Source organism: Oncorhynchus tshawytscha, linkage group LG30 (assembly GCF_018296145.1).
Source record: "Oncorhynchus tshawytscha isolate Ot180627B linkage group LG30, Otsh_v2.0, whole genome shotgun sequence".
In the NCBI taxonomy this organism is placed as follows: Eukaryota; Metazoa; Chordata; class Actinopteri; order Salmoniformes; family Salmonidae; genus Oncorhynchus; species Oncorhynchus tshawytscha.
In genome coordinates this window covers 9,244,962-9,272,716 of record NC_056458.1, presented here as the reverse complement: position 1 = coordinate 9,272,716, position 27,755 = coordinate 9,244,962, and the positions used below count along the sequence as shown (strand labels likewise).

Here is a 27,755-nt window from a genome sequence, read left to right as displayed (position 1 = left end):
AGCTATGCAGCGACGCTCCCCATCCAACTTGACAGAGCTTGAGAGGATATGCAGAGAAAAATTGGGACAAACTCCCCAAATACAGGTGTGCCAAGCTTGTCGCGTCATACCCAAGAAGACTTGAGGCTGTAATTGCTGTCAAAGGTGCTTCAACAAAGTACTGAGTAAAGAATCTGAATACTTATGTAAATGTCATATTTCATTTTTAAAAAATTCTAAAATCCAGTTTTTGCTTTGTCATTATGGGGCATTGTGTGTAGATTGAAGAAACAATTTAATCAATTTTAGAGTAAGACATAACAATGTGGAGAAAGTCAAGGGGTCTGAATACTTTCGGAATGTACTGTATACGCAGAACAAAAATATAAACTCAACGTGCAACAATTTCAAATATTTGACTGAGTTACAGTTCATATAAGAAAGTCTTTCAGTTGAAATAAATGAATGGATTTCACATGACTGGGAATACAGAAATACATCTGTTGGTCACAGATACCTTTTTAAAAGAAAAAGGGTGGGACGTGGATCGGAAAACCTGTCAGTATCTGGTGTGACCACCATTTTGCCTCATGCAGCGCAACACATCTTCTTCGCATAGAGTTGATCAGGCTGAGGTGATGGCGGCAGGTGAATGGCACGACAATGGGCCTCCAGGATCTCGATCAAATTGTGTTCGTTGCCCGTGTTGGTTTTCCCCATGTGCATCAAGAATGGTCCACCACCCAAAGGACATCCAGCCAACTTGACAAAACTGTGGGAAACATTGGAGTCAACGTGGGCCAGCGTCCCTGTGGAGTCCATACCCTGACGAATTGAGGCTGTTCTGAGGGCAAAAGGGGATACAACTCGATATTAGGAAGGTGTTCATAATGTTTTGTACGCTCAGTGTAATTTAGGATAGTTTTACAGCTTTTGTCATTCTTATTTGATTATTTTACATGTGATAAAGCCACACAGAGGGCCAGAGATAATTAAAGACATTTGAGATAATTTTGAAGTACCCAAAAGTTAAGTTACTTAAAATCCTTAAGTTACCAAAATGCTGGTAGTTTACTGGTCAACTTAGAAAGTTCCCAGTAATGTCCCTTTGCAACCCTAATTATGACCAAAGAGGCTTTTTTAAATATATTTTTTTATATTTTTTATACCCATAACAGTAAAGTAAAATATCTAAATGCTCAGCTCTTACTGTACAACCAATCTTCTACTTTGAGATGCTTTGTGGCTACAGGCCCTGTAATTAGGTCTGCAGTACAGTACGAGCTCTGGCTCTGTGTAGGCTTACTAGACTATATGCTGTTTTGAAGTGTGTAGTAGAGATTTGATTTGAGATGGTCTAAGATCTTGAGACTTGAGCAGTAGCCTATACTATCCTCATTTATATTCTCTCATTGCTCTCTCTGCGTCTCGCGCTCTCTCTGGCTGTGGCTTCTCGCTCTGTGTACCCCAGGGCACCTGAGACAGATGTGCAGCAGGGCACAGGGGAACATGCAGTGCATATGTTGAGGATTAGCTGGGATTCTGGGATTGTTTTGCTCACTGTTCACATTGTGTATTCTGCGCTGTGTGTTTTGGCCTGATAGTGCACACAGAGGATGGGACCTCCGTGTGACGATATTGAGTGTTGCAAGTCATTTGATTTGGGACTGACCGCAGAATGACCTCACACCCCTCCAAGACCATTTGCACTTCAGCAGTGTTTTTGCATTTTCAGGCACTGTTCTCTCTCTCTCGGTCCCTGGTGTTCTGTATCATGCAGACTGTCTTGTCAACCGTTTTGTCATTTTAGCATCTCTCTTCCCCCTTTTCTCTCGCTCTCCTTTTTTCTCTCTGCACAGACCAACATCCCCTTCCTCCAGAACGTTCTTAGTAACGATCAGTTCCTGTATGGCACCGTTGACACCCAGTTCATAGATGAGAACCAGGAGCTCTTCAACCTTAAGCCGGTCCAGAACCGAGCCCAGAAGCTGCTGCACTACCTGGGTAAAATTGTCTTCAACTCACTGCAGTTACATGTAGTTTCTTGCATTATGACTCTGCTTGACCTCCATTTCAAACCATTGTTTATTTCAGAATTCTATGTTTCTTTGTGTGTGTAGATTTATATTTGACATTTTAGACATGTCAACACTTACTCAGTCATCTGAAGTGCAGCTAATGATAGTCTTGATTCATTTAACAATTAAAACTCCCCTCCCCTAGATCAAGAGGTGAGTTAGTTAGATGAATTCATGCCTGGCTGGCACTAAAGACTATTGACGGCACAGCTGTTTCTTCAAGCATCGCCTACCCATGAAGTGTGTTGTATTGTACATCATGTTGACTATTGAACTCTGACATCATCCGTTCACACAAATGACACCTTTACTATGAGTCATTATTTTCCTTGAAGATATGCTGTCTGGGGTGTAGTATGTTTGTCTCCCATATAATGATATTATTTGGTTTGAAATGCCTACAACGATGACCAACTCAGGGTTTTATGATCCCCCCCTCCTGCTGTCCGGTTTCAGGTCATGTGATGGTAAATGGCCCCACCACTCCCATCCCAGTGAAGGCCAAGCCCTCCTCTATCGATCCTGTGATCCCACCCATTCCTCTGGGTAAGACTCCAACCCTACACAACCTCCTCCTACCAGCTTCCTGTAAAACATATTTTTTTTCTTGTAGCCGTCCATTTTTGTCTTGATTTAGTCAGTACAACATAGTGAAAGCTGTATGTATTGATGTGGATTAGGTGAGCCTCCAGTTGGGTTCCGTGAAGTCCTCTTAAGGGAGGGTCCAGAGGGCTTTGCCAAGGCGGTGCGTGCCCACAAGGGTCTGCTGCTCATGGACACCACCTTCAGAGATGCCCACCAGTCTCTCCTAGCCACACGTGTCCGCACCCACGACCTCAAACAGGTCGCCCCCTTCGTGGCCCATAACTTCAGCAATCTCTTTAGCGTGGAGAACTGGGGAGGTGAGCAACACTTGTAGCCTCTACTCCTTTATTCTCTCTCTTTCTTTCTACTATCACACTTTTCTCCATCTTAATCTGCGCTTTCTGCTTTGCTCTGGCCCGAATCTGCCACCTGCCTCTGTTTCAGTGGCATCATTTATAGACGTTATGTTTTCAAAAGTCACAGTTTTCAATTTAAAGGTCAAATAGAATCAACTGCTAGGGTGAAGGGAAAATATGACACTGCCCCAGGGCCAGGTTCACATCGTTGAGCAGAGCAAGTGAGTCGACTACTGCGTCTGGGTTACTCAGGAGTGGGCTCTCCTCAAGTCTGTTTTGAAGTTGATACGGGCAGACTGGCGGTACGTTTCTAAGTAAAGACTGAAGAAAAGTCTCCGTCTCTCTTCATCTGTAGCAAAGTGACTTATGAAATCCATGTTTTATTTGGATAGCACTTTTTACAAACTAAGGCCGCAGACAATCATCTTGGCCCCCTTTGAAACAAATCTATTGTGACAGTGTCAAAAAAAACATTTTTTGATGTTGAGGGAGCTGGACATCAGACTAGGGAGGAAGTCCATCACTCTGGAGGAATAGGAAAGTTTGTCTATTCAGGGGAATCTGTCCATTTACTGTCTGTTTATGGACTTTCTCGTCAATGGAGTCTGTTGCTATGGCAGATATTGATCTTTCCTCTTCTGAGTAGGTGCCACTTTTGATGTGGCAATGCGTTTCCTGTGCGAGTGTCCATGGAAACGACTGCAGGAGCTGAGAGCTCTGCTGCCCAATGTGCCTTTCCAGATGCTGCTGAGAGGCGCCAACGCTGTGGGCTACACCAACTACCCCGACAACGCAGTGTTCAAGTCAGTACCTCTGCCCTGGATCAAACACCCCTACTCCAACTAGAACACACATCGTCTCAACCCCAGCCTTCACAGTTTGACGGTCATCGTCTGCATAGTATTTCTTGAAAGTATCACCCTTAAACCCAAGGGTTCTTCATTTGAAGCATGTACTTATCCACCTTTCAATCGTTCTGACCAGGTTCTGTGAGGTGGCCAAGGAGAACGGCATGGACATCTTCCGTGTTTTTGACTCTTTGAACTACCTGCCCAACCTGATGCTGGGTATGGAGGCTGCTGGGGCTGCCGGAGGGGTGGTGGAGGCCTCCATCTCCTACACAGGAGATGTGTCTGACCCCATGAGGCAGAAGTACTCTCTGGACTACTACCTGAAGTTGGCTGATGAGCTGGTCAGAGCTGGAACACACATACTGAATGTCAAGGTAGACTGGCACTGAACCTGCTCTGTCATCAAACCCAGTAATGCGGTTTATCCCAATCAATTACACATTTTATTTATATTCCTCTATTTACAAATACTTGGAATCAGCAACTCTGGCATAAATAGTCTGTGTGTCATGTTGTTGACTCCTTGCTCTTTCTTTAGGACATGGCAGGGCTGCTGAAGCCGGAGTCTAGCCGGATGCTGATTGGTGCTCTGAGGGACCGTTTCCCTGACATGCCCATTCACGTCCACACCCATGACACGGCAGGCGCCGGCGTGGCCGCCATGCTGGCGTGTGCCGAGGCCGGGGCCGACATCGTAGACGTCGCTGTGGACTCCATGGCTGGGATGACATCGCAGCCCAGCATGGGAGCCATTGTCGCCTGCACCAAGGGAACCAAATTCAACACAGGTGAGCTGCCAGCCAATGGAAATATAGTGAGCTGCCAGCCAATTGGAAATATAGTGAGCTGCCAGCCAATTGGAAATCTAGTGAGCTGCCAGCCAATTGGAAATCTAGTGAGCTGCCAGCCAATTGGAAATCTAGTGAGCTGCCAGCCAATTGGAAATCTAGTGAGCTGCCAGCCAATTGGAAATATAGTGAGCTGCCAGCCAATTGGAAATATAGTGAGCTGCCAGCCAATTGGAAATATAGTGAGCTGCCAGCCAATTGGAAATATAGTGAGCTGCCAGCCAATTGGAAATATAGTGAGCTGCCAGCCAATTGGAAATATAGTGAGCTGCCAGCCAATTGGAAATAGAGTGAGCTGCCAGCCAATTGGAAATGGAGTGAGCTGCCAGCCAATTGGAAATGGAGTGAGCTGCCAGCCAATTGGAAATGGAGTGAGCTGCCAGCCAATTGGAAATGGAGTGAGCTGCCAGCCAATTGGAAATGGAGTGAGCTGCCAGCCAATTGGAAATAGTGACAACTGAATTGTGCTGATGCTTAGTGTGTCGTCACTCTGCTTATCCCCTTCACCTCAGCAGTTGAGTAAAAAACAAAGACAACCTTATGACTTAGAGAATATGAACACGTGGGAGATGATGCAGTACATGTGCAGACTAATGTAAAGCAGAGGAAAATGAAGTATGTTTGTTGTGGAGAGAGCAACGGGTAGCGGGAACTAGAGGAAAAGGCAGAAGGAAGATAGGCCGCACATAGCTCACACACGACCCCGCGACCTTCAGTTAATTGAGACATTACTGCAGCAGATGAGTCTTAACCCGCTGTAATGACCTGGCCTGCAAGGCTCCGTAAAGCTCTGTCTCTGCGTGGGAACAGGAACGTGATCAGAACCAAGTTCTCATGGCTGCAGCCATCTTTGTTGCTAGGGGAACGGCCGTGAGGCGAGATCATTGCCCCTGTGTGGCATTGTTATTTAGGAGGGAACCATTCAGCAGCAGGCTAGTGCTATCACCATGCATACACCTATGAGTCTGACGGTTACAGTGTGCTTTGATTCATGAAAGATGGAAGACGAGGTTTGAAGGGCTGTTCTTTTTCATTCCTAATGGTTAGATGAACAAAGACTAGAAGATAATATTCTCACAATTGATGAGCATCTAATCCCTCCTATAACATCCATGAAATGGCTTAGTAACTCTTTATTTTGTTCACAATGAATCAGGATTTGATTAGCTGCTTGTAAAACCCTTAATTAGAGCCTTATCGTAGGCCACCTGAAACAAAGTGGAGGCAAATGAAATAATGGAGTTGCTGTTTGTTTAGAATTGAACAACACTTGAGAATATAAAACTCCATCCATAATGAATTAGTCATGAGGAGAATGGAGGTAGCAGCTGCTCTGAAATGACTTGACCATGTACTGGTGTACCGTTGGGAATTCTACGCTACCTGAGCACAAGTGAACACTTAACAGTTCGTTCTTTCTCGTTCTAATCCAGTTATCTAGTTTTTATTGAAGGAAAAATGTCCTCTTTAGAAATGAAATGTGGCAGGACTCTGTGAGATTATTCTAAAGCCCAATCCACGCTGTGAAATTGAGTAGTTTTCAAAATGATTATAACCCAGAAATTGTTTTGTTGGATGCGAGTTGATGAAAGCGTAGACGGCCTAGAGGTGCAATTTAGCATCTTTCTTTAACTTGTTCCAATTTTCCATTTCAAAACATGTGCCTCTATGGTCTCCAGATTCTCTCATTCCGATAATTACTGTTCAAGGACACACAGCACAACTAGATTTCGTGTTGGAGTGTGTATGTGATTGTGCTCTCGACAAGCAGTTTTAAACCGATCAGAATGCTCACATTCTGAGAAAAAGACATGTTGTAATTCTTTGTTGATTTTGTTTATTCCCGTGAAGTCTACCAATCTCTCTCGCTCTCTCTCTCCTGCTCCTTCTCACTGAGTAGAAGGCTGCCTAGGTAATTGAAATGTCAAGCAAATTCGGTCTTATTCCCTTCTCCCTTTTTTGAAATGTTGCGCTTTAGTGCAGTACAGTTTTTGTCCATTTATTGTCAAATTAATTCAAAATTAATTCAAAATATGACTTTGGGTATTCATGCATGAGACAGGATGATAAGACTGTTTTCATTTGTATTTCTTCCCACTAGTATGCTCTCTTACTTGTCTAAGCGCTCTTTTGGTCTGCTCCGAAAGGTCGCTGGTTCGAATACACGAGCAGACGAGGTGAAACATCTGTCGGTGCCCTTGAGCAAGGCACTTAACCCCAAAGACATGTTACTGCCTCGGTCCCATTTGTTCATATTTATTGTGTTGACTTGTTTCTTAATCCTAACTAATGGTAATTGTTTATAGAAAACCCTCAATTGCCTCATTTAGTCTTTCACCTTTTCCTCTTTTCCGTGATCCCTTCTCATCCACATTCTCTTGCTCTTAAATTACTTCTGAGCACTTCACTTCTTTAATCTTTCTACCCATCCATCTTTCATCTGCACTGGGAGCTCCCCTCTGGCGAAGGTCCCTTGTTCTCTCCCTTGATGTGTATAGATCATCTTTAAGTCAGCTCTAGTCCTGAGGGACAGGAAATGTGGTCAATGTCACACTCTCTCGTTCGCTCGCTTTCTCTTTTCAATTTCCTCTTCCCATGCTGATGGATATGTGCCAACAGATGTGTATGGTTTAGGGAGTGGGAAGCTTCAGATTGATGTCAAAGCTTAAAATTCACTAGGCTCTGAGATTGGTTGGAGAATTTGTGGCGTGTGTGTGTGTACGCTGGCCTGAGTGTGTGTGTGTACGCTGGCCTGAGTGTGTGTGTGTACGCTGGCCTGAGTGTGTGTGTGTGTACGCTGGCCTGAGTGTGTGTGTGTATGTGTGTCTTGGAGTTGTGTTTGTTGCCAGGTGAAGCATGGAGCTAATTGTAATTATAGCAACAGGCATTATGATTGGTCATTGGGTTTAAATGAGGGTATTGGCAGCAGAGGGTGCATTGACTGACTAAGTGTTCCTGCTTTGGAAGCCCGTGAATGCCTAAGTGGTGAGCACCACACTGATGAGCTTTAGGGTTCTGCGGCATGCCTCCCACATACAGTAGATTAACACATCAGGTTTAACATACAGTGGAAGTCGGAAGCTTACATACACTTAGGTTGGAGTCATTAAAACTTGTTTTTCAACCACTCCACAAATTACTTGTTAACAAACTAGAACATCTACTTTGTGCATGACAAGTAATTTTTCCACCACTTGTTTACAGACAGATTATTTCACATATAATTCACTGTATCACAATTCCAGTGGGTCAGAAGTTTACATACACAGTATGGCACAGTTGACTGTGCCTTTAAACAGCTTGGAAAATTCCAGAAAATGATGTCATGGCTTTAGAAGCTTCTGATAGGCTAATTGACATCATTTGAGTCAATTGGAGGTGTACCTGTGGATGTATTTCAAGGCCTACCTTCAAACTCAGTGCCTCTTTGCTTGATCATGGGAAAATCAAAAGAAATCAGCCCAAAAAGAATTGTAGACCTCCACAAGTCTGGTTCGTCCAGTTTCCAAACGCCTGAAGGTATCACGTTCATATGTACAAACAATAGTACGCAAGTATAAACACTATGGGACCACGCAGCCGTCATACAGCTCAGGATGGAGATGCGTTCTGTCTCCTAGAGATAAACGTACTTTGGTGCGAAAAGTGCAAATCAATCCCAGAACAACAACAAAGAACCTTGTGAAGATGCTGGAGGAAACCGGTACAAAAGTATCTATATCCACAGTAAAACGAGTCCTATATCGACATAACCTGAAAGGCCACTCAGCAAGGAAGAATCCACTGCTCCAAAACCGCCATTAAAAAAGCCAGTTTGCAACTGCACATGGGGACAAAGATCGTACTTTTTGGAGAAATGTCCTCTCGTCTGATGAAACAAAAATAGAACTGTTTGGCCATAATGACCATCGTTATGTTAGGAAGGAAGAGACTTGCAAGTCGAAGAACACCATCCCAAACGTGAAGCACGGGGTGGCAGCATCATGTTCTGGGGGTCCTTTGCTGCAGGAGGGACTGGTGCACTTCACAAAATAGATGGCATCGTGAATAAGGAAAATTATGTGGATATATTGAAGTAACATCTCAAGACATCAGCCAGGAAGTTAAAGCTTGGTTGCAAATGGGTCTTCCAAATGGAAAATGACCACAAGCATACTTCAACAGTTGTGGAAAAATGGCTTAAGGACAACAAAGTCAAGGTATTGGAGTGGCCATCACAAAGCCCTGACTTCAATCCCATAGAATATTTGTGGGCAGAACTTAAAGAGTGTGTGCGAGCGAGGAGGCCTACAAACCTGACTCAGTTACACCAGCTCTGTCAGGAGGAATGGGCCAAAATTCACCCAACTACCTGAAATGTTTGACCCAAGTTAAACAATTTAAAGGCAAAGCTACCAAATACTAATTGAGTGCATGTAAACTTCTGACCCACTGGGAATGTGATGAAAGGAATAAAAGCTGAAATAAATCATTCTCTCTACTATTATTCTGACATTTCACATTCTTAAAATAAAGTGGTGATCCTAACTGACCTAAGACAGGGGATTTTTACTCGGATTAAATGTCAGGAATTGTGAAACTGAGTTTAAATGTATTTGGCTAACGTGTATGTAAACCTCCCGAACTTCAACTCTAGGTCCTGGATGTCAGGAAGCTTGGCCCCAGTGATGCACTGGGCCACTACCCTCTGTAGCGCCTTACGGTCAGATGCCGAGCGGTTTCCATACCAGGTGGTGATGCAACCGGTCAGGATGCTCTCTGCGGCAGCTGTATAACTTTCTGAGGATCTGGGGACCCATGCCAAATCTGAGGGGGAAAAGGTGTTGTTCCCAACTGCCTTGGTGTATTTGGACCATGATGGTGTGTTTTGGACCATGATAGTTTGTTGGTGATGTGGACACCAAGGAACTTAACTCACGACCCGCTCCACTTCAGCCCTGTCGATGTTAAATTGGGGCCTGTTCGGCCCTCCTTTACCTATAGTCCACGATCAGCTCCTTTGTCTTGCTCACACTGAGAGGTTGTTGTCCTGGCACCACACTGCCAGGTCTCTGACCTCTATATAGGCTGTCTCGTTGTCGGTGATCAGGCCTTCCACTGTTGTGTCATCAGCATACTTAATGATGGTGTTGTAGTTGTTTGACTACACAGTCGTGGGTGAACGGAGTACTGGAAGGAACTAAGTACACACCCCTGAGGGGCCCCAGTGTTGAGGATCAGCGTGGCAGACGTGTTGTTGCCTACCCTTACCACCTGGGGATGGCCTGTCTGTAAGTTCAGGATCCAGTTGCAGAGGGAGGTGTTTAGTCTCCAGGGTCCTTAGCTTAGTGATGAGCATCGTGGGCACTATGGTGTTAAACTCTGAGCTGTAGTCAATGTGATGAAAGAAATAAAAGCTGAAATAAATCATTCTCTCTCCTATTATTCTGACATTTCACATTCTTAAAATAAGGTGGTGATCCTAACTGACCTAAGACAGGGAATTTACTATAATTAAATTTCAGGAATTGTGAAAAACTGAGTTTAAATGTATTTGGCTAAGGTGTATGTAAACTTCTGAATTCAACTGTAGATAATGTTTCATTGTATTTGTGCTGACAGCATCTATAGATGCCTATTATTCTCTATGTCCTGCCCTCTCTTTGACAGGCATATCTCTGGAGAATGTCTATGACTACAGTGAGTACTGGGAGGTTGCTCGTGGGCTCTACGCACCATTTGACTGTACAGCCACTATGAAGTCTGGCAATGCTGACGTGTATGAGAACGAGATCCCTGGAGGCCAGTACACCAACCTGCACTTCCAGGCTCACAGCATGGGCCTGGGACACAAGTTCAAGGAGGTGAAGAAGTCCTACACAGAGGCCAACAAGCTGCTGGGTGACCTCATCAAGGTGAGACAACCAGACTCCTGGTGTCCTTAACACTGGCCTCATTTTCAGCAGTTCAAATTATGTGCTAAAACTCACATTCCTCATTCACAAATTGTCTTTTCAGATTCATAATTATTGCTATTAAGGTGGATTTACAAAAGAGTTCTTCTGATTTTGAAGAGAACTTCAGAATGAATTGCCCACTCAATTTGTTACCTCACATTCCTCCTTTCACTCTCTCTTAACTATGTGTACGTGGGAGGGAGGCTCTACTGTCTCAAAGACAAAATAAAAAACGAAATGGGAATAAGTTTGCAGAAAGTGGAGCCATTAATCTCGCTGCAGCCTGAAGTCAGATCAACCAAGAAGCTTTGAGCAAAGCTTATCTGTTCTGTTCTCCATGCTTCTGTCTGATCTCTCCAATCAATGGCATCTTCTAGCGTTTGGTCTTGCCTTGCTGGTTTTCATTTCCTAGGGCTTAATTAAATGATCAGAGATAGTTGACTTTCTGTTCTTCTCCTCCTTCGTTTCCTTCGATGTCATATTGTCCATATCACAGGCACAGTGAGTCGGTGTCTGTTCGATAGTGGACACGCTTACTTCACTTTCATTATGCATGTTTTTTTCTCTCCTCCTTCTAACCCCTTTCGTTGTCTTGTCTTTTCACTGTTCCTACAATTGGCTGCAAAAAAATATATAATTCTCAAACAATTTTCATCTCGGTCTCCCTTCTTGACTCTACCACACTTCTGTTCACTTCCAATTTGCACATCAGCTTGAGGTTCCAATGTTAATACACAATAGTCTATGACCGATGGGCTGTAGCACCAGTAATGTTGTGGATAAAATCTTTCATCTCGCTCCACCTCTCTCCTCTGCCCACTCTGTGTCTGCCTGCCTGCAGGTGACCCCCTCCTCGAAGATCGTGGGCGACCTGGCCCAGTTCATGGTACAGAACTCTCTGACGAGGGCAGAGGTGGAGGAGAGGGCTGATGAGCTCTCCTTCCCCCTCTCTGTGGTGGAGTTCCTGCAGGGCCACATTGGCATCCCACACGGAGGCTTCCCTGAACCCTTCAGGTCCAAGGTAAAACACACTTCACAAATTCCCAATAAGTCTAACTTCCCTTCGGCCCAAGTTCTTTTCAGCTCGCAACATTATTTTTAACACGCTGCTGGGATGATTCTGTATGGAGAACATGATGATTGTATGGAGAACATGATGATTGTACGGAGAACATGTATTTTACACTGAACTTAAACATAAATGCAACATGTAAAGTGTTGGTCCCATGTTTCATGGGCTGAAATAAAAGATCCCAGAAATGTTTCATACGCATATAAATCGTATTTCTCTGTTACTGAGCTTTTCTCCTTTAGAAAGATAATGCATCCACCTGAGAGGTGTGGCATATCAAAAAGCTGATTAAACCCCATGATCATTACACAGGTGCACCTTGTGCTGTGGACAATAAAAGGCCACTGTAAAATGTGCAGTGTCTCAACACAATGCCACAGATGTCTCAAGTTTTGAAGGAGCGTGCAATTGCCATGCTGACTGCAGAAATGTCCACCGGAGCTGTTGACAGAGAATGTAATGTTCATTTCTATACCATAAGCCACCCCCATTTTAGAGAATTTGGCAGTATGTCCAACTGGCCTTACAACCGCAGACCACGTGTAACCACACCAGCCCGGGACCTGCTCATCCGGGCTTCTTCACCTGCGGGATCATCTGAGACCAGTCACCTGAACAGCTGATGAAACTATGGGTTTGCACAACTGAAGAATTTCTTAACAAACTGTCAGAAACCGTCTCAGGGAAGCTCATCTGCGTGCTCGTCGTCCTCACCAGTGTCTTGACCTGACTGCAGTTCTGTGTCGTAACTGACTTCAGTGGGCAAATGCTCACCTACGATGACCACTGTTGGAGAAGTGTGCTCTTCACGGATGAATGATGGTTTCAACTGTACAGGTCATATGGCAGATTGAGGACAGTGTGTATGGTGTTGTGTGGACGAGCAGTTTGCTGACGTCCGTGTTCTGAACAGAGTGCCCCATGGTGGCAGTGGGGTTATGTTATGGGCAGGCATAAGCTGCGGACAACGAACACAATTGCATTTTATCGATGGCAATTTGAATGCACAGAGATACCGTGATGAGATCCTGAAGCCCATTTTTGTGCCATTTCCTCTGCCGCCATCACCTCATGTTTCAACATGATGCACAGTACCAGTCAAAAGTTTGACCACACCTACTCATTCAAGGGTTTTTCTTTATTTTAATATTTTCTACATTGTAGAAAAATAGTGAAGACCTCAACTATGAAATGACACATGGAATCATGTCGTAACCAAAAAAGTGTTAAACAAATCAAAATACATTTTAGATTCTTCAAAGTAGCCGCCCTTTGCCTTGAGGACAGCTTTGCATTCTCTCAAACAGCTTCACCTGGAATGCTTTTCCCACAGTCTTGAAGGAGTTTCCACATATGCTGAGCACTTGTTGGCTGCTTTTCCTTCAGTCTGGGGTCAACTCATCCCAAACCATCTCAATTGGGTTGAGGTTGTGTGCTTTGTGGAGGCCAGGTCATATGATGCAGCACTCACTCACTCACCTTCTTGGTCAAAAACCCTTACACAGTCTGGAGGTGTGTTGGGTCATTATCATTTCTTTTTCAATAGGACAGTCTCACTAAGGGCAAACTGGATGGGATGGCGTATCTCTGCAGAATGCTGTGGTAGCCATGCTGGTTAAGTGTGCCTTGAATTCCAAATAAATCACAAACAGTGTCACCAGCTAAGCACCATCACACCTCCTCCATGCTTCACGGTGGGAACCACACATACGGAGATCAGCCGTTCACCTACTCTGCGTCTCACAAAGACACGGCGGTTGGAACCAAAAATCTCCAATTTGGAATCCTCATACCAAAGGATGAATTTCCACTGGTTTAATGTCCATTGCTTGTGTTTCTTGGCCCAAGCAAGTCTCTTCTTCTTATTGGTGTCATTTAGTAGTGGTTTCTTTGCAGAAATTTGACCATGAAGGTCTGATTCATGCAGTCTCTTCTGAACAATTGATGTTGAGATGTCTGTTACTTGAACTATGTGAAGCATTTATTTGGTCTGCAATTTCTGAGATTGTCAACTCTAATGAACTTATCCTCTGCAGCAGAGGTAACTCAGGGTCTTCATTTCCTGTGGCGGTCCTCATTAGAGCCAGTTTCATCATTGCACTTGTTGGTTTTAGCAACTGTATTTGAAGAAACTTTTAAAGTTCTTGGTATGTTCCGTATTGACTGACCTTCCTGTCTTAAAGTAATGCTGGACTGTTGTTTCTCTTTGTTTATTTGAGCTGTTCTTGCCATAATATGAACTTGGTCTTTTATCAAATAGGGATATCCCTACCTTGTCACAACACAACTGATTGGCTCAAACGCATTAAGATGGAAAGAAATTCCACAAATTCACTTAACAAGGCACACCTGTTTTAATTGGAATGCATTCCAGGTGACTACCCCATGAAGCTGGTTGAGAGAATGCCAAGAGTGTGCAAAGCTGTCATCAAAGGGTGGCTACTTTAAAGAATCTCAAATATAAACAATATTTTGATTTGTTTAACACTTTTTGGTTACTACATGATTCCATGTGTTATTTCATAGTTTTGATGTCTTCACTATTATTCTACAATGTAGAAATAGTAAAAATAAAGAAGAACCCTTGAATGAGTAGGTGTGTCCAAACTTTTGATTGGTACTGTATGTTGCAAGGATCTGTACAGACTTCCTGGAAGCTGAACATTTTCCAATTCCTCCATGACCTGCATTCTCACCAGACATGTCATCTGTTGAGCATGTTGGGAATGCTCTGGATTGACGTGTACGACAGCGTGTTCCTTTCCCGCCAATATCCAGCATCTTCACATAGTCATTGAAGAGGAGTGGGACAACCTTCCACAGGGCTCAATCAACAGCCTGATCAACTCTAGGCGAAGGAGATGCATGAGACAAATGGTGGTCACACCAGATACTGACTGGTTTTCTGATCCATGCCCCTACATTTTTTTAAATTGAAGCTATCTGTATTTCCAGTCATGTGAAATTCATATATTAGGGCCTAATTCATTTTTTTTTACTGATTTCCTTATATGAACTGTAACTCAATAAATCGTTGATTGTTGCATTTATAAAAAAGTATTTAGTCAGCCACCAATTGTGCAAGTTTTCCCACTTAAAAGGATGAGGCCTGTAATTTTCATCATAGGTACACTTCAACTATGACAGACAAAATGAGGGGGAAAAAATCCAGAAAATCACATGGTAGGATTTTTAATGATGAATTTATTTGCCAATTGTGGTGGAAAATATGTATTTGGTCACCTACAAACAAGCAAGATTTCTGGCTCTCACAAGACCTGTAACTTCTTCTTTAAGATGCTCCTCTGTCCTCCACTCGTTACCTGTATTAATGGAACCTGTTTCAACTTGTTATCAGTATAAAAGACACCTGTCCACAACCTCAAACAGTCACACTCCAAACTCCACTATGGCCAAGCCCAAAGAGCTGTCAAAGGACACCAGAAACAAAATTGTAGACCTGCACCAGGCTGGGAAGGCTAAATCTGCAATAGGTAAGCAGCTTGGTTTGAAGAAATCAACTGTGGGAGCAATTATTAGGAAATGGAAGACATACAAGACCACTGATAATCTCCCTCGATCTGGGGCTCCACGCAAGATCTCACCCCGTGGGGTCAAAATGATCACAAGAACGGTGAGCAAAAATCCCAGAACCACACGGGGGGACCTAGTGAATGACCTGCAGAGAGCTGGGACCAAAGTAACAAAGCCTACCATCACTAACACACTACGCCACCAGGGACTCAAATCCTGCAGTGCCAGACGTGCCCCCCTGCTTAAACCAGTTCATGTCCAGGCCCGTCTGAAGCATTTGGATGATCCAGAAGAAGATTGGGAGAATGTCATGTGGTCAGATGAAACCAAAATATAACTTTTTGGTAAAAACTCAACTTGTTGTGTTTGGAGGGCAAAGAATGCTGAGTTGCATCCAAAGAACACCATACCTACTGTGAAGCATGGGGGTGGAAACATCATGCTTTGGGGCTGTTTTTCTGCAAAGGGACCAGGACGACTGATCTGTGTAAAGGAAAGAATGAATGGGGCCATGTATCGTGAGATTTTGAGTGAAAACCTCCTTCCATCAGCAAGGGCATTGAAGATGAAACGTGGCTGGGTCTTTCAGCATGACAATGATCCCAAACACACCGCCCGGGCAACCAAGGAGTGGCTTCGTAAGAAGCATTTCAAGGTCCTGGAGTGTCCTAGCCAGTCTCCAGATCTCAACCCCATAGAAAATCTTTGGAGGGAGTTGAAAGTCCGTGTTGCCCAGCAACAGCCCCAAAACATCACTGCTCTAGAGGAGATCTGCATGGAGGAATGGGCCAAAATACCAGCAACAGTGTGTGGAAACCTTGTGAAGACTTACAGAAAACGTTTGACCGCTGTCATTGCCAACAAAGGGTATATAACAAAGTATTGAGATAAACCTTTGTTATTGACCAAATACTTATTTTCCACCATAATTTGCAAATAAATTCATTAAATCCTACAATGTGATTTTCTGGATTTTTTTTTCTCTCATTTTGTCTGTCATAGTTGAAGTGTACCTATGAAAATTACAGGCCTCATCTTTTTAAGTGGGAGAACTTGCACAATTGGTGGCTGACTAAATACTTTTTTTGCCCCACCTTATCTGCCTTTTCACAGCCAACCATAATGGCAGGATTTGTACTCCCACAGACCGTATTAAAGATTATTAGGTTTGGTACTCTATGGATTTAACATTAAGAGTACATTTATTATGTTCCACTTACATTACAGTAGGTATTTTTAAAGAGCTCAGAAAATGTTGGTTTTATAACCCACTACGACAGGATCCCATTAAGTCATATAAATACTTTGTTTGAAAAGTTTGCCTGTTTTTGTCCCTCTACTGTCCTTGGAGATCTCGCACCATTTCATCTGTTTGAAATTTGAATAAATATGATTTATTTCCCATCTCTAAGAATCTCCACAGTTACCCAGAAACATTTCCCCTGAAGCTCAGTTTTCTACGATCAAATGTGTCCCTCACATCACCAGGGTACAATGCAGTTCCCCCTCTTGTTTGTCGTCCCCCCCCCCATCAAACGCATGGTTGCTCTTGTGTAATTTATTTTGCAGATCAGTTCAAACTTAAAAAGTCCACCTGCTTATGTATAACATCATGTATAACAAATGAATGGAACAGCCATTATGTTGCAGCTATTTCTCATTTCCGACAGATGCCTCGCATTATCTATGTTAATTATTACAAATCAAAGTATTTTGTGATTGTTCCGAATACAACAGGTATTACCGTGAAATGCTTTCTTACGAGCCCTTAACAATAATGCAGTTCAAGAAGTAGTGTTCAGAAAATATTTACTAAATGAACTAAAGTGAAAAAATAAAATAAAAATGAGCACAAGAAAATTACGTAACAATAACAAGGCTCTATACAGGGGGTACCAAGGTAGGTAAGGTGGGAGTCATTAAAACTAGTTTTTCAACTACTCCACAAATTTCTTGCTAACAAACTATAGTTTTGGCAAGTCTGTTAGGACATCTACTTTGTGCAAGACACAAGTAATTTTTCCAACAATTGTTTACAGACAGATTATTTCACTTATAATTCACTGTATCACAATTCCAGTGGGTCAGAAGTTTACATACTAAGTTAGTTGACTGTGCCTTTTAAACAGCATGGAAAATTCCAGAAAATGATGTCATGGCTTTAGAAGCTTCTGGATAATTGACATCCATTTGAGTCAATTGGAGGTGTACCTGTGGATGTATTTCAAGGCCTACCTTCAAACTCAGTGCCTCTGCTTGACATCTTGGAAAAATCAAAAGAAATCAGCTAAAGACCTCAGAAAATAAATTGTCGTCTGGTTCATCCTTGGGACCAATTTCCAAACGCCTGATGCTACCACGTTCATCTGTACAAACAATAGTACCCAAGTATAAACACCATGGGACCACGCAGCCATCATACCGCTCAGGAAGGAGACACGTTCTGTCACCTAGAGATGAACGTACTTTGGTGCGAAAATCAATCCCAGAACAACAGCAAAAGACCTTGTGGAGATGCTGGAGGAAACGGGTACAAAGTATCTATATCCACAGTAAAACGAGTCCTATATCGACACTCAGCAAGGAAGAAGCCACTGCTCCATAACCGCCAGAAAAAAGCCAGACTACAGCTGTACATTGGAACAAAGATCATACTTTTTGGAGAAATGTCCTCTGGTCTGATGAAACAAAATTAGAACTGTTTGGCCATAATGGCCATCTTTATGTTTGGAGGAAAAAGGGGGAGGCTTGCAAGCCAAAGAACACCATCCCAAACATGAAACACAGGAGTGGCAGCATCATGTTGTGGGGGTGCTTTGCTGCAGGAGGGACTGGGTGCACTTCACAAAATAGATGGCATCATGAGGTAGGAGAATTGTGGATATATTGAAGCAACCTCTCAAGACATCAGTCAGGAAGTTAAAGCTTGGTCGCAAATGTGTCTTCCCAATGGACAATGACCCCAAGCATACTTCCAAAGTTGTGGCAAAATGGCTTAAGGACAACAAAGCCCTGACCTCAATCCTATAGAACATTTGTGGGCAGAACTGAAAAAGCATGTGCGAGCAAGGAGACCACCTACTCTGAGCTGTAGTCAATGAACAGCATTCTCAGATAGGTGTTCCTTTTGTCCAAGTGGGAAAGGGCAGTGTGGAGTGCAATAGAGATTCCATCATCTGTGGATCTGTTGGGACGGTATGCAAGTTGGAGTGGGTCTAGGGTTTACGGCATGATGGTTTTGATGTGAGCCATGACCAGCCTTTCACAGCACTTCATGGCTACAGACATGAGTGCTACGGAGTAGTAATCATTTAAGCAGGTTACCTTCGCTTTCCTGGGCACATGGACTATGGTGGTCTGTTTGAAACATGTAGGTATTAGACTCGGTCAGGGAAAGGTTGAAAATGTCAGTGAAGTCACAACAGTTGGTCCGCGAATGCTTTGAGTACACATCCTGGTAATCCGTCTGGGCCCGTGGCTTTGTGAATGTTGACCTGTTTAAAGGTCTTGCTCACATTGGCTACGGAGAGCGTGACCACACAGTCGCCCGGAACAGCTGGTGCTCTCATGCATGCTTCAGTGTTGCTTGCCTCGCAGCAAGCGTAAAAGTCATTTAGCTCGTCAGGTAGACTCGTGTAACTGGGTAGCTGGCATCTGGGTTTCCCTTTGTAGCCTGTAATATTTTTCAAGCTCTGCCACATCGGGCGTGCGTCAGAGCTGGTGTAGTAGGATTCCATCTTCGTCCTGTTTTTATGCTATACCTGTTTGTTGGTTCATCTGAGGACATATAAGAAATTACTCTAAGTGTCCTGATTTAGTCTTCCGCTCCTTGAAAGCGGCAGCTCTAGCCTATAGCGGTTGCCTGTAATCCATGGCTTCTAGTTGGGAAATGTACGTATGGTCACTGTGGGTACGACATCGTCGGTGCACTTTTTGAGTTAGCCGGTGACTGCTGGTGGTATTCTCCTCAATGCCATTGGATGAATCCCGGGATCATATTCCATATGTGCTAGCAAAACAGTCCTGTAGCATCCGCGTCATCTGACCACTTCCGTGTTGAGCGAGTCACTGGTACTTTTTAATGTCCCATTGGTAGGATAGTCTTAATCGTAGATTGTCCAGTTTGTTTTTCAATGATTGCACGTTTCCTAATAAGGAGGGAAGTGGTGGTTTACCTACTCGTCAGCCAATTCTTACAAGGCACCTCGCCCTCCTCCCCCTTTTCCTCCATCTTTTCTTGATGCTGATGACTGGGATGTGGGCCTTGTCTTGACAAAGCAGTATTGTATATCCTTTGCCTCGGACTCATTAAAGAAAAAATCTTCATCCAGTTTGAGGTGAGTAATCGCTGTTCTGATGTCCAGAAGCTATTTTTGGTCATAAGAGATGGTAGCAGCAACATTATGTACAAAATGAGTTACAAGCAATGCGAACAAACAAACAACATAACACAGTTGGTTAGGAGCCCGTGAAACGTCAGTCCTCCCCTCCGGCGCCATTATATCCACTCATGTTTGCTTGTAATGTTCAAACACTGCGTTATATTTTAAAGGGCTTGCTTTGATCTGAAAAAGCTAAACCGGTCTAAACTGTTTCTTATAATTATAATAACTCTGACTCCCTGTCATTCTAGCTCCCTTTGGCCTGTTAGTGGCTGACTTCTAACCTCTCCCCCCAGGTGCTGAAGAATATGCCACGAGTGGAGGGCCGCCCTGGTGCCTCTCTGCCCGCCATGGACTTCCAGGCCCTAGAGAAACAGCTGCGAGAGACACACGGAGATGACATTACTCCCGAGGATGTGATGTCAGCAGCCATGTACCCCAAGGTGTTCCAGGAGTTCAAGGAGTTCACCCATCAGTTTGGCCCCGTGGACTGCCTGAACACACGCCTGTTCCTCGATGGACCCAAGATTGCTGAGGAGTTCGAGGTCACTCTCACCATTTGTTTTCATTCATATTCTTCAAGTGGATGTGAAGTGTGATTTAATTTGAAATGAACTTACTGATTGCAATATATTTGCCACTGTTCTGTTTTCCTCTGATCGCACTTTCTGTTTGTCCCTGTGTCTGTCAGGTGGAGTTGGAGCGAGGGAAGACCCTCCACATCAAAGCCCTGGCCCTGGGAGACCTCAACAAGGCTGGCCAGAGGGAGGTGTTCTTTGAGCTGAATGGAGCGCTCAGATCTGTCCTGGTCAAGGATACAGTGGCCATGAAGGTGCAGTACATACATTCACATTAGCTCTAAACACAATTATCCATTCAATTCTTAAAACGCGTAACAAGTTCAATCCATTCCCGCAAAATAGTTGCATATCATATCCACACCAATATCTCAATAGACACGTGGTGCTCCTGCAAACTCACCAAGTGTACTCTCCCACCCACCCAGGAGATGCACTTCCACCCCAAGGCGCTGAAGGACGTGCGTGGCCAGGTGGGGGCGCCCATGCCTGGGAAGGTGGTGGAGGTGAAGGTGAAGCAGGGCCAGACGGTGGAGAAGGGCCAGCCTCTGTGTGTGCTCACCGCCATGAAGATGGAGACAGTGGTCAACTCTCCACTCTCCGGCACCGTGGTCAGGATTTACGTCAATGCTGACAGCAGCCTGGAGGGAGACGACCTCATCCTGGAGATCACCGAGTAGGACAGGAAAGGCCACCAGCAGGAACCATTAACCTTAGCACAACCTTAGCACAACCTTAGCGCTTCAAGTCACACATGCTAAAGTACAAGTCCAACTGTTGAAAAGACAGATATATTTTTGAAATTCTGGAAAATATATATAGTATGATTGTAATCAATTAACATTTAGTTTGTTTTCTTGTTGGAGAGCTTCCTATGTTTGCACTTTAGTGATATATGCGGTAATCCACTCCCTTTAGAAACCGAAAAGTACAATCATTAACCATTAATCTTGACTAATCTGTAAGATTTCGTATTAACATCAATGTACGTCATTCTCGAACGCTTTCACGAAGAGTGAAATTGCTGAGGCTATGCGAATGAAAAAATGATTTCATTAACAAGTAGAAAGCAATTGATAAGCAGTTGACATTCAGGTATTTAATGCAATGTAAAATCTTGGCTTATCATGTTTTAAATTCCACAGAACATTTTGGGCCATCCCTGTACGAGCATCACCCACCCTGATTTTGATCATTTGATATGTTTAAATATAAAAATTAAAGTTAACGTAATAATATAGATGTTCAACCATAATAAGTGTTCTTTCCAGCCTCCATCTCACTACGTTGACTGAGTAAAGATGTTTTAAGTCTCTACTCTCAATACATGTGTTCACTCATTGCGTTACTTTCACACATTTTTCCCAACCCATTTTAAAATTAAACCAAGCTTTTACTGTAAAATTCCTTATTGAAGCATAAGTGACTCAGTTGACCAAAACTGTTCTTTTCGATATGGAACCTAAAAGACCATTCTTTATTTTGACCAATTGCTTTGCTATGTACATGAATGCAAATATTCTTGATATTGATATTTTGGCAACTCGCTGTGAATTCTAAACATAGAAATGAATCATACTGAATTGGACATATTTCGTTCTGGTACTCATTGGGACAGACTGGACTCTCGTTAGATTTACAGATTGTAGGGGGGAGTTTTCATGTGCTCTATCTGTGATAGTAGATTACTAAGGTGTTTGTTGTTGTTTTTTCGCCCATCCGTCCGCCCTCTCCCTCCCCCAATTGTAAACCTGAATAACCTATGACAAAATAATTGGGGCCAATTTTTTTAATTTTATTATTATTTTTGTGTGGTGAGTAAAATGGTAGGCTATATTTTAATGTTACTGCTGTGTATGGCATGACCTTACAGTACATGTTGGGCAATTCCTGAGTGCTCTTGACGGATGTTAAATGTTTACAGATTCTCATTCTGTCACAACTGTCATGGTAATCACTTAGTGTGACTGTTCACATCTGTGTTGATGACCATGAACATTGGTTATGTAAATGCAGTATTTGCAGTGCAAAGGGAGTTGTGAAATGTTATTGATTTAAGATTTTTTTGGGACACGTCAAAAATCTGCTATGGCGTGAGTAAAATAAAAAAAGTACTCATTTTCTTGTCTCTTAGACTTGTTTGATACAACAACGGTTTTATTAAACCATTAATCCAATGTTTCTTAGACTCTTATAACGCCTATATGTGAAACATAAGACTTAAGCCTACTAATACAACAATTCATCCTGGGAACTTACTAGCGACATGCATCAAATATTTTCTAAGGCAAATATAAATATATACATATATAGGAAAAACAAATATTAGTGAGCTTTATACGCAGATGTACAGGTAACTGACCAAATACGGAGACACTAACATAGTGTCTTAATAGGGCGTTGGGCCACCATGAGCCAGAACAGCTTTAATGTGCCTTGGCATACATTCTACACGTTTCTGAAACTCTCTTGGAAGAATGCGACACCATTCTTCCATGGGGAAAATTCCATCATTTGGTGTTTTGTTGATGGTGGTGGAAAACGCTGTCTCAGGCACCACTCCAGAATCTCCAGAAGTGTTCAATTGGGTTGAGATCTGGTGACTGAGACGGCCATGGCACATGGTTTACGTTGTTTTCATGCTCCTCAAACCATTCCGTCACCAGTGGATTCACCCTGCGTGTCATAGCCATGGTAGCCAAAATAATGACCTGCCCAGCATTAATATACATGACCCTAAGCATGATGGAATGTTAATTGCTTGATTAACTCAAGAACCACACCTCTGTGTCTACTTTGTATCCCTCATTTACTCAAGAGTTGTCCTTATTTTGGCAGTTACCTGTGTTTGTAAGTGTTAACGTTGCTACCGTTTTATATGCAATAGCAATGCAATTTGTATTCTAGTCTCTTTCTGGGGATGTGGATTTATGTGGCATTTGTTATCTCATCCTTCCATGGCATTTTTGTCTGTTTTGATAACATCCGTTTTAAGATATGCAAATACTAATTCACTGTAACCATGTTCTTTTCAATGTGACAACTTTGAAAGAAATTAAAAGGTCATACATAACACAGTTGCCTCGCTCTTTGTCATTTGAATGTTTTGATAATCGAGCTTGTGTGTAATGGTGCATCTGAAACCTACAGTGTGAGGCTCAGTTCAAGTAACTCTACTCTTCTAAAGAAGAGTAGCGTGAAATAATCAACATGGCAGACAAATAATCACCTAATGAAAACGATTCAATAATTGTGACCATTTGTGAGTCGACAGGTATAATTCATTTGCAGATTCAATTATAGGGGGGAAAAGCACAGGTGGTTGATAATGCCCCCACTAATGGAAATGTGCAGGAACAGCCCAAATGTTTTATTTTAACTAGGCTAGTCAGTTAAGAACAAATTCTTATTTACAATGACGGCTTAGGAACAGTGGGTTAACTGCCTTGTTCAGGGGAAGAACGACCGATTTTTACCTTGTCAGCTCAGGGATTTGATCTTGCAACTTTTCGGTTACTGGCCAAATGCTCTAACCACTAGGCTACCTGCCACCTCAGATGGAGCACATCGATTGATTGCTAATAGAGTAATCCCTTAATGGATCCAAATGGATGGAAATGAGGACAACTCGTGTGTTTGTCCGTTCCTTAGCATGCCGCAATGTTCATAATGTTGACATTGAGTCAATAGTTACACCCGGTTACACTTCATCTTTTCTAAAGCCTGAAATCCACGTGTTTACACAGCCTCAGTTTCAAAACCGAGTAGCGTACTATTATTATATGATATTACTGCAGTGATGGATGATGGGCCTGAGAGCTGCCATATGCTCCTTTGGAGAAGTGGTGGTGTCGTTTGCAGGCGTTGATTGATGGCTCCGTCTGCACCAGGGTACCTGTGGGTGCTGAACATGACCATGTGATGGTTTGATGTGGAGGGACTGAGGGACTGAGGCGATGTAGGAGGCTGAATGACTAGACCGAAGAGACACGGAGTCCTTATTGCTCGCTTAGATGTAGATGGGTTGCAAAGTGCATGCTAAATGGCTGTGTTTCAAATGTTATATTTTTGAGGAGGGAGTTAACCCCAGATAATCATACCTCATCATGAGAGTTGGTGCTTCTTCGATATTAGAAATATGCCTTTGTTGCAGTCTGTCATAGATGTTTGATCCAGTGCCCCCACCACCTTCCTCCCATTCAGTCCTAATGTATCTGACATCTCATCTTTCAGTCTGCTCCTTCTCCCCCTGGCTCCTCTGTTAGCTTGGCTCACTCTGCCATCCTCCCACAAGTAAACAGTGCAGCAGCCACTTTTGCAGAACATCTCAGCGACATAATTAATTTATACAGGTGCGGCTCAGGCTCTCTGTCCAAGTAACAAAGCTACTATGATATAGGTGGTCCTCTCTTCTCTGTTTTGTTTGGTCGTTATCCCCTTAGTTTGTGCTAATTAGTAGCGTGTGAGCTTGCTGTGACAATGGGGCTAACCGTGGGCTAGTGTACACTACCAGTGTGACAGGACACTGGCGGGGAAGGACACAGTGAAGGGTTGTCTTCCCACAGAATGAGGTCATGTACTAAACTGGTATCAGTATTTTTTTAAGGAATTCATTAGCCTAATACCATCTCAAAGTGGTCTGTTGTTAATGAAATGAAGCCTAGGTTTCATTAGAGAAGTGCTGAGATTTGTCCAGGAGTAGTAGGAGTGTTAGAAGTGTTTATCAAATCAAAGTTTATTAGTCGCGTACACAAATTAGCAGATGTTATAGCAGGTGCAGCAAAATGCATGTTTTCCTAGCTCCAACAGTGCTGTAAATGTCTAATAATACAATACTAATACACAAATTAAGCCCCCAAAAATATACACATATAGTATAAGTCAAACGCTGGTCCGACCAAGCTGACTCCACACTCCAAGACTGCTTCCATCACGTGGACTGGGAGATGTTTCGTATTGCGTCAGACAACAACATTGACGAATACGCTGATACGGTGTGCGAGTTCATTAGAACGTGCGTTGAAGATGTCGTTCCCATAGCAACGATTAAAACATTCCCTAACCAGAAACCGTGGATTGATGGCAGCATTCGTGTGAAACTGAAGGCACGAACCACTGCTTTTAATCAGGGCAAGGTGTCTGGTAACATGACTGAATACAAACAGTGCAGCTATTCCCTCCGCAAGGCTATCAAACAAGCTAAGCGCCAGTACAGAGACAAAGTAGAATCTCAATTCAACGGCTCAGACACAAGAGGTATGTGGCAGGGTCTACAGTCAATCACGGACTACAGGAAGAAACCCAGCCCAGTCACGGACCAGGATGTCTTGCTCCCAGGCAGACTAAATAACTTTTTGCCCGCTTTGAGGACAATACAGTGCCACTGACACGGCCTGCAACGGAAACATGCGGTCTCTCCTTCACTGCAGCCGAAGTGAGTAAGACATTTAAACGTGTTAACCCTCGCAAGGCTGCAGGCCCAGACGGCATCCCCAGCCGCGCCCTCAGAGCATGCGCAGACCAGCTGGCCGGTGTGTTTACGGACATATTCAATCAATCCCTATACCAGTCTGCTGTTCCCACATGCTTCAAGAGGGCCACCATTGTTCCTGTTCCCAAGAAAGCTAAGGTAACTGAGCTAAACGACTACCGCCCGTAGCACTCACATCCGTCATCATGAAGTGCTTTGAGAGACTAGTCAAGGACCATATCACCTCCACCCTACCTGACACCCTTGACCCACTCCAATTTGCTTACCGCCCAAATAGGTCCACAGACGATGCAATCTCAACCACACTGCACACTGCCCTAACCCATCTGGACAAGAGGAATACCTATGTGAGAATGCTGTTCATCGACTACAGCTCGGCATTCAACACCATAGTACCCTCCAAGCTCGTCATCAAGCTCGAGACCCTGGGTCTCGACCCCGCCCTGTGCAACTGGGTACTGGACTTCCTGACGGGCCGCCCCCAGGTGGTGAGGGTAGGCAACAACATCTCCTCCCCGCTGATCCTCAACACTGGGGCCCCACAAGGGTGCGTTCTGAGCCCTCTCCTGTACTTCCTGTTCACCCACGACTGCGTGGCCATGCACGCCTCCAACTCAATCATCAAGTTTGCGGACGACACAACAGTGGTAGGCTTGATTACCAACAACGACGAGACGGCCTACAGGGAGGAGGTGAGGGCCCTCGGAGTGTGGTGTCAGGAAAATAACCTCACACTCAACGTCAACAAAACTAAGGAGATGATTGTGGACTTCAGGAAACAGCAGAGGGAACACCCCCATCCACATCGATGGAACAGTAGTGGAGAGGGTAGCAAGTTTTAAGTTCCTCGGCATACACATCACAGACAAACTGAATTGGTCCACTCACACAGACAGCATCGTGAGGAAGGCGCAGCAGCGCCTCTTCAACCTCAGGAGGCTGAAGAAATTCGGCTTGTCACCAAAAGCACTCACAAACTTCTACAGATGCACAATCGAGAGCATCCTGGCGGGCTGTATCACCGCCTGGTATGGCAACTGCACCGCCCTCAACCGTAAGGCTCTCCAGAGGGTAGTGAGGTCTGCACAACGCATCACCGGGGGCAAACTACCTGCCCTCCAGGACACCTACACCACCCGATGCTACAGGAAGGCCATAAAGATCATCAAGGACATCAACCACCCGAGCCACTGCCTGTTCACCCCGCTGCCATCCAGAAGGCGAGGTCAGTACAGGTGCATCAAAGCTGGGACCGAGAGACTGAAAAACAGCTTCTATCTCAAGGCCATCAGACTGTTAAACAGCCACCACTAACATTGAGTGGCTACTGCCAACACACTGTCAATGACACTGACTCTACTCCAGCCACTTTAATCATGGGAATTGATGGGAAATTATGTAAATATATCACTAGCCACTTTAAACAATGCTACCTTATATAATGTTACTTACCCTACATTGTTCATCTCATATGCATACGTTGATACTGTACTCTATATCATCGACTGCATCCTTATGTAATACATGTATCACTAGCCACTTTAACTATGCCACTTGGTTTACATACTTATCTCATATGTATATACTGTACTCGATATCATCTACTGTATCTTGCCTATGCTGCTCTGTACCATCACTCATTCATATATCCTTATGTACATATTCTTTATCCCCTTACACTGTGTATGACAGTAGTTTTTTTGGAATTGTTAGTTAGATTACTTGCTCGTTATTACTGCATTGTCGGAACTAGAAGCACAAGCATTTCGCTACACTCGCATTAACATCTGCTAACCATGTGTATGTGTGACAAAGAAAATTTGATTTGATTTGATTTGATTTGAAACGTTTGGACACACCTACTCATTCAAGGGATTTTATGTTTACTATTTTCTACATTGTAGAAAAACTATGAAATAACACATAGAATCATGTCGTAACCAAAAAAGTGTTAAGCAAATCAATATATTTAAGATTCTTCAAAATAGCCACCCTTTGCCTTGATGACAGCTTTTTGCAATCTCTCTGAACATACTCTAAAACAGCTTCAGGAGGAATGATTTTC

At 43.6% G+C, this 27,755-nt stretch overlaps 1 protein-coding gene across 3 annotated transcripts in view; it reads left to right on the top strand.

The window, feature by feature from the left end:
- Positions 1 to 23,274, top strand: part of pcxa (pyruvate carboxylase a) — an 83,308-nt gene extending 60,034 nt beyond the window's left edge. For 2 of the 3 annotated variants that reach the window (XM_024394449.2, XM_024394448.2), the window contains exons 11-21: positions 1,839 to 1,983; positions 2,514 to 2,603; positions 2,738 to 2,959; positions 3,645 to 3,801; positions 3,983 to 4,223; positions 4,388 to 4,637; positions 10,347 to 10,591; positions 11,475 to 11,654; positions 19,918 to 20,166; positions 20,313 to 20,453; positions 20,628 to 23,274. In XM_024394449.2, the coding sequence (XP_024250217.2) occupies positions 1,839 to 1,983; positions 2,514 to 2,603; positions 2,738 to 2,959; positions 3,645 to 3,801; positions 3,983 to 4,223; positions 4,388 to 4,637; positions 10,347 to 10,591; positions 11,475 to 11,654; positions 19,918 to 20,166; positions 20,313 to 20,453; positions 20,628 to 20,879 (2,172 nt within the window). In that variant the 3' untranslated portion in view covers positions 20,880 to 23,274. The remainder of the gene's footprint in view (positions 1 to 1,838; positions 1,984 to 2,513; positions 2,604 to 2,737; positions 2,960 to 3,644; positions 3,802 to 3,982; positions 4,224 to 4,387; positions 4,638 to 10,346; positions 10,592 to 11,474; positions 11,655 to 19,917; positions 20,167 to 20,312; positions 20,454 to 20,627) is intronic. The other variant, XM_024394450.2, reaches the window with a different exon arrangement.
- The last annotated feature ends 4,481 nt before the right edge of the window (positions 23,275 to 27,755 follow it).